The 7,366-nt window shown below is 46.7% G+C and overlaps 1 protein-coding gene across 2 annotated transcripts in view; it reads right to left on the minus strand.

Moving 5' to 3' along the window:
* The window catches only part of SPINT1 (serine peptidase inhibitor, Kunitz type 1), a 32,644-nt gene extending 26,268 nt beyond the window's left edge, over window positions 1-6,376 (minus strand). For both annotated transcript variants that reach the window (XM_035111415.3, XM_035111424.3), the window contains exon 1: window positions 4,468-6,376. In XM_035111415.3, coding sequence (XP_034967306.1) covers window positions 4,468-4,912 — 445 coding nt within the window. In that variant the 5' untranslated portion in view covers window positions 4,913-6,376. The remainder of the gene's footprint in view (window positions 1-4,467) is intronic.
* Between the last annotated feature and the right edge of the window lie 990 nt (window positions 6,377-7,366).

Genomic DNA, 7,366 nt, shown 5'->3' on the forward strand with positions numbered 1-7,366 from the left:
AGGAACACCAGAAGAGAGTGCTGGATCAGGCCCACCTAGTCCGGCATCCTGTTCTCACAGCAGATAACCAGATGCCTATGAAAAGCCCACAAACAAGACCTGTTAGTGATGTCGGGTATATTTGAAAGGTTTTGTCGTGTGTACATGATGCCATCAATATCGTGTGATCCTCCTCCTCTTTCCAGTAACAGAAAAGCATGAAACATTCTGAACAGAAGAGGAAGCAAAAATAAAAGGTCTTCCTGGCTGTACCGAGACCTCCTTTTTTAATGTTGTATTTATCCTTTTACAGTAAATTGGTTAATCCAACTGGTAAATTGGTGCGGAGACCTCCTATACAAACATAGGATGTTGCCTTACATTAGATCAAACCTTTGGCCATTGATCTTTCTAGCCCAGCTTTGATCACCTCCATGCCATATATTTAAAGACGGAGCTGTTCCGCCAGGCCTTTGGGCAGGATGCAGTTTGACTTACGGTACTTTCCTTTGTATAAAACAAGCCCAAAAGAGGCCCCCAACCCACTCACAGGTCCTTGTATGATCAGTGGAAACAGTTGGTCCCGGCAAGTATTAACCACTCTCAATTCCAACCTGATAATTGCCACCTGCCCAGATTTTAACTTGTCTGAATTAATTTTAAGATGTATTTTAATTAATTGATGTCTGTTTTTATGCATATTGTGTTGTTTTTATGATGTTAGCTGCTCTGAGCCCGCCCAAGGCCGGGATACAAATAAAACAATATTATTATTATTATTTATTGTTGTTGTTGTTATAGCAGTGTCATGCCACTTTAGCACTCATGGGGAATCCTGGGAACTGTTCTGTGTGGGTCAGCACCCAAAACAAACTACAGTCCCCAGGATTCCCCATGACTGTCAAAGTAATATAACAGTGTTTTAAATGTAGGTATGCTGTGCATGTGACCTTTGGCAGTGGCTCTCCAGAGCTTCATGCAGAGGGTCTCTCACACCACCTGCTGCCTTTTTAAACTTGAGATGCCAAGAAGCTGCAGTTCCACCTCCAAATATAGGACCTTGCACTGTATTATTCTCCTCCATGAAAGCATTCCTGGTTCAGCATGAGGCAATTATGTTCCAGGAAGGCGCAGACCTAATCCCCATGACACTCCTTGCCCTAGGTTTAGATTTCTTTGAAGACTTTGATACTTCTGTTGCCAGGCCGCAAATAGTTAGAGAACAGAAATGGGAAAAAATGCTTCATGGAAGGCACAACTTTCCGTGCAATTAAATGCTTAAAGAGGCACTTTAAAAACATTTGGACCTGCAAAGATATTTTGATAGGTGCACAATGAGCTTTTACTCAAAGCTCTCTTAGGTAACCCAAGATCTGAAACTCTCGTTTCTCTCCCACCAATCTCTGGACATTCAGGAGTCAAAGCACATTTAGGCACATTCCCTTGACCCTTCAGCACTGTATCTGCAGACACCTGGGTAAGATTGTGCATTTTCAAAACATTCCCTATGGTCTGGCACCATGCTTCTCTCCCCAGTGATATATACTCCTTAATATGGCAGGGTTTCCCCCAGAACTTCAGGTCTGCAGTCAACGGGGCTAAAACGTTTATCACTACAAGAAGGAACCAGAAAGTAGGGATTAGAAACAAAGTTCCCCTGGTCCAAGTCCTGCACAAGTCCAAGTCCTGTACTCTGCCTCATTGGGAATGTCCAACCAGTTATGACACAGGGCATTGATTGAGTGTAAGTAGTACAGCATCACATCATGGGTTGTTACAGGGGAATTATTCTTGTTGGGTAAGTCAGAGACTTTCAACCTGGCTCCCTTAAGCAACTACATCAGGCATCCCCAGACTTCGGCCCTCCAGATGTTTTGGACTACAGTTCCCATCATCCCTGACCACTGGTCCTGTTAGCTAGGGATCATGGGAGTTGTAGGCCAAAACATCTGGAGGGCCGCACTTTGGGGATGCCTGAACTACATTCTTTCTGCGGCACCCCTGTGGGGGTCAGGGGCCCAGTTAGGTCACCCCTTGCCCACAGAGCTGGCAGCCTCTCACCCCTTTTCGAACACCCTCCATTGTGTGGCTTCCTCTCCTCCTCCTGCTGCCGCCGTTCTTGGTCTCTGAGCTGCCCCCCACCCTACCCCAAAGAGAGATGCCTTCCAGAGGCACCATTCACCTGCAGAGCTTATAGCCAGGGCTGCCGCAATAAACAGCTGTGCAAGCCTTTGGGAGGCAGAGACATGAGAGGGCATCAAAGTACCCGTGGCACCCCTGACCATCATTCAAGGCACCCCAGGGTGCCACGGCACACTGGTTGAAAACCACTGGGGTAACCACTGGGGTCAAGCTGGAATGCAGGCTGGTTAGTTAGTGACAACTGATAAAATTACATCACTGACTATATCCAGGAGTTGCCCATAACACAACCTGAAGCTAATCACAACAACAGATGCACTGTTGTGGAATGGGATGCAGTTTCCTAGGCATGCAAGGCAATAGAGGAATCAAATAGTATAAGCAGATCATCTTTACTTGTAAATCTGGCAATACTCACCTGCATGCCTAATACTGCATTGTTTGTGTGTTTGGGGGGCAGGAGCTATTTGCAGGAATGTTTATAAGATCAGTAACACCAAATGGTATGTGCTTGACCAATTACGATCAGATACATTTGTGCAAATTTACTGACTTGAGTAATGATAAATCACAGATGCAAATTTTGAAGCAAGCTATAAAATGATTTTTTTAAGACTCAAGTTACTAAAAAATTGAACAAGGCACTATTTGCTAGAGTTAGTATGCAGCCAAAGGCCACCTTGGCTGCCAAGTATAAAATATAACATATTTAGTGGGTGGAAAATGCAATCACCCTGAAACAAAAGCCCAGTCTTGAGGAAGGATACGCAGGCAGCACACAAATAATGGGCAGCACATGTACATTTGTAGTGTTAGAGATCAACATGTGCAGAAAGGATTTAGTGGCGTTTCTCCATGTGTAACCATTCTTTTTGTTAAAGTGCTACGCTGCGTCATAATCCATGTTGATGGGAATGTGGGATAGATGTTTTACACTGTCACAATTTGCATACACACACAAGAAGCCACAACTTGGAAAAGTTCCAGTGTTAAACTGGAACATTCCTGTAATATTGCACCTTTCCAGGAAAAAGTACAGAACAATGTTATTGATGAAGAGCGTGACCGCCTGCCACTCCTCATATTTGTTTTGTTAGAAACTGCTGCACGTATTTTGAAATATCTTTATGTAGACATTCTACTGGAAGGCTGCCATTATAGAGGGGCAATAACAACAAACTACAGACCCCTGCCCTTCACCCCCATAAAACGTCCAGTTAAATTTTTCAGCCAGGATCACACTGCAAAAAGGCTAAAAGTTCTTAAGCTTTCATTTACACATCCCTGAGCATCTTTTCCTCACAATTAAATCCCACTAAATTCAATGGGATTTACTCCCTGGTGGATTTTTTCCAATGAGATTTCCTCCCTGTGCTTGGATTTCAGCCTTTGTAATATATGTGTTTACCCTTCCTCCTGTTGAAGATTCTGGATTTATGAATTTTCAGGGGGGGAAATGCTTGGCCACAGACTCTCACAAAAGCATATTAACTGTTTTTCCAGATCAGATAAAGGTTCCACTGTTCTGTTTCCAGGGGCAGCAGGTAAGATGCCTCTGGTTGCTTATGATCAAAGTCTGAAGGTGGTTGCCTTCTCTTGCCATTTGTGCCCAAGAGGTATAAACTGCTCCTGGACATGGAGGCTCAACTCAGTAGTTAGAACTGCTTTGATAGACCTACACTCCATTCACTTGCCTAATCCTGAGGTCTCCAGTGTAGCACCTCTTGACACACATGCACCCTTGACACCCACAGGGTGCCTGCTCCTCCCAGTGCTGAAATTAGGCTTGAAGGAAGCATTTAGCTGTAGCCAATTGAACAGGTTGTGGTGTGTCCTTGGTTGTGAGGGTGGCAGCAGCTGTATACAGTAACCACATTAAACTTAAAGGGCCAAAAAGAAATAAGCCTGGGTTCGCTTCTACATACTTGCATCCTTAATTCAGTCTTCGCAATATATTGGTATATTGCAGTGCTCAGCTGGTAATATATCACAATGTTGAAAACCACCCTGCCTTACAGGGAACTGCAGTTTGTGCTGAGAACTGAACCAGAAAGGGGTGAACTACAGTTCCCAGGATTTGGGGGGGGGATGTTGTGTGTGTTGTGTTACCTACCACATTTCCTCCACTTGGTGAATACAACTCAAGGCCCCTAAATGTTGGCGACCCCTGGTCTAATCCTTTTTTCAAAAGCCGACTTCCAACTCCAGTAGGGGTCTCTCTGGAATTCTAGTATTTTGGGGGGGGGGGGAATAATACTTCTCTCCACTCCACACAGTAGGGCAAATATCGACACGTCCCACAATACACCACAACCACAAAACACACACACACACACATCTCCTTACCCCGATGGCCTTTCCCCCGCATGGCCACATAGGCCTCGTACACGTCCTTCTTGACATAGTTGAGGAAGCCATCCTTCCGGGCAAACTTGCAGACGAAGGCCTGCTCGTAGAGGCAGTCGAGGAGGAAGCAGCTGTGGATTCCGTCTTCCCCGTCCCCTCCAGGGATCTTCTCCACCAGAGCCAGGTTGCACTGCGGGTGCTTGCAGCAGGCCCGCACGCAGTCGCGGCCCCGCTCCACCGACGGCGACGACAGGAAAGTGGCTCCGTTTTCCACCGAGGCGTCCGTGTCCAGGACGAAGTCGGGCAAGCCGGCCGTGAAATGGGCCTGGCACTTGTCTCCGAAGGAGACTCCTTCCGCCGCCTCTTCCTGCCCGACGGCTACCAAGGCAGCCGCGGCGAGCTGAAGCAGCAGCCCAGCCTGGACATGAATCCGACGGGGGAGCATTGTGGCGCGGGCAGGCCCCTTCTTCCTCGCAGGCGGTGGATCTCCGCAGCCGAGCGAGGGCGGTGCGCTTCGAGGAGCGGAAAGCAGGCAAAGCGCAGAAGGGCTTGCCAAGGAGAGTCGACCGCGCCGTCGACTAGGAAAGCAGCTGAAAGGGAGTTGTTTGCCCTCCCCTCTACTTGTGGCTCATTAGCCCAAAGAGTATTTCTTTAAAAAACTGTTCCCCCCCAGATTTTATTTTATTTTTAAACTCTGGCTCGCCTGTTCCCAAAAAGTCCAACTGGCGATGCGCGACGGCGACGTTTCCTTTCGGTTCCTCCTCGGAGAGAATTGCGGGCGGCGGGCGCGTGTCCGGGGATCGAAAGAGTGAGGCTCCCTGGGCGCTTTCCCTTCGGTTTTGTGCGACGACTTCCTCCCTCGCTCGGACCTCTGTGATCTGTTTCCCTTTTCGGGTTTTTTTCCCCCTACCTGCCGACAGGTTTCAGGTGAAACTGACTCACGGGCTACGCTGCAGCCCAAGAGGGGTGTTTCCCTTCCGCGGATCTCCGATTAACTCCTTCCCCGCCGCCTGAACTTCAAGGTGCGCCCTTTAACAAGCGCTCAGGGAGAGACAAAAGACTCCAGGTGACAGGAAGTGAAATTCAACGCCTGGACACCCAACCCTTCCTATTTACTTTGAGCAGGCAAGAGGGAAGGGAAAGGGGAGGATGCTTAGAGGCGCGCCTTTCCCCCAGCCGCCTCCTGTGAAAGGGAAGAGGACGGGCAGATCTGAAAGCAATTGGAAACCCTTTCAGGCCTGGAGGAGAATGTGAAGTTGAAATACAGTACTGCCCATTTCTTAGTGCCCACTCTCCCCTGTGGAAAACGCCAGGGGAAAACAGCAGCCTTTGGTTGATTGACACCCGATGTTCTGGGAAAGGGATTATGCCGGGTTTGTTCTTAATTTTATAATATATTTTTATATTGTAGTTTTATGTTGTGAGATATATCGATGAGGGGCGGGATACAATTAAAAATAAAAATAAGATGTTCCAACTGTGGTCCCCCCCAATTGATTTCAAATCTAAACATGACTTACATGGGGCATTTCATCTGTGAATCTTCAAATATCCCCACACAGTGAAATGTGTGTGACATTGAGTCAACATATTTATTATTTATTTACTTAATATCTGCCAAGGAGCTTTAGGAGGCGTACATGATTCTCTCCCATTATGTACCTCACAACAACCCTATGAGGTAGGTTTGGCTGAGAGACTATGATGGGTCCTACGTCACCCAGTGAGCTTCATGGCTGAGTGGGGATTTGAACTCTGATCTACTGGATCCTAGTCGAGCACTCAAACCACTGCACCACACTGGTTGTACTGCACAATATTATACACTGTAGAATAATTTATTTTGTCTAGTTATGTAATACATTTTTAAAACAAACAAACAAATTTAATTAAAGATTTTTCTTAGGATACAAAAGTATGTGCATGATCTCTCTTTTTTTCAGGTCATGATGTCTTTTCTACAGATCAGTTACATTCAATGTGAGACTGGGAGAGGCTCCCGCCCACCCAGCAACATGCCAGAAATCATGCCACTGTACAATCCAAGTTAACAACCCAAATCCTGAATATACAGGTGCCTAAAAGCTTGCCATAATGGCAGATCAGATGTGTTTCCCTGGCGTGGGCTGTAATTTTTTTAAAAAAAAATTAAAAAGCAAGATCACATGAAAAGCATATTCTTTGTTCCGTGTATTAGTCCTTTAAGGAGCTAGATGTGTGCTGCAGACCAGAGGACATCAGATCAGATGTGAGGAATCTTCGTCCCACCAGATGTTGCTGAACTACAAAACCCATCAGCCCCAGTGGCCAGGCATGATGGGAGTTGTAGTCCAGCAACATCCAAAAAGGGAAAGGTTCGTCACACCTGCCTGAGATGTATCCTTCACTTTGTTCTGATAAAGTCAACTTTGGGTCATGTCTGTGATTCGGAAAGGCGGGTGGGGATAATAAAATTCCCCCTGCCTCTTCATCTGTAGGGCCTGCTCTGCTGAAGTACGGGTAAACCCCTAGATTCATTGCCAACATAACTAAACTGTAGTTTCGCATTCAGAGTCAGAATTCCATTGAACAGCATTTGGAGTGAGTCAGCAGAGGGGGAGGGGGCTCTTGTCCTAATTGTCCTGTTTCTATGGGCTTTCCAAGGGCACCTGGTTAGCTACTGCAAGAAACAGAATCCTAGACTAGATGAAACTTATCTTGATCCAGTTTTTTTGATGCTGGAGACCAAAGCTCGCTTTTCTCTCCATTGCTTTAGCTTAACAATGGGAAGAATCTGAGTTGATGCATCCTAGCAGGTGGGAGCCTGCAAGGCAGATATGAGCCACCCTGGAAAACCCCTCCATCCTCTGCCATGCGCTAGGGGCGCTCCCCACTCTCAGCTGAATGGCAGTGTGGTAGC

Source organism: Zootoca vivipara, chromosome 1 (genome assembly GCF_965207765.1).
Source record: "Zootoca vivipara chromosome 1, rZooViv2.hap1.1, whole genome shotgun sequence".
NCBI lineage: Eukaryota > Metazoa > Chordata > Lepidosauria > Squamata > Lacertidae > Zootoca > Zootoca vivipara.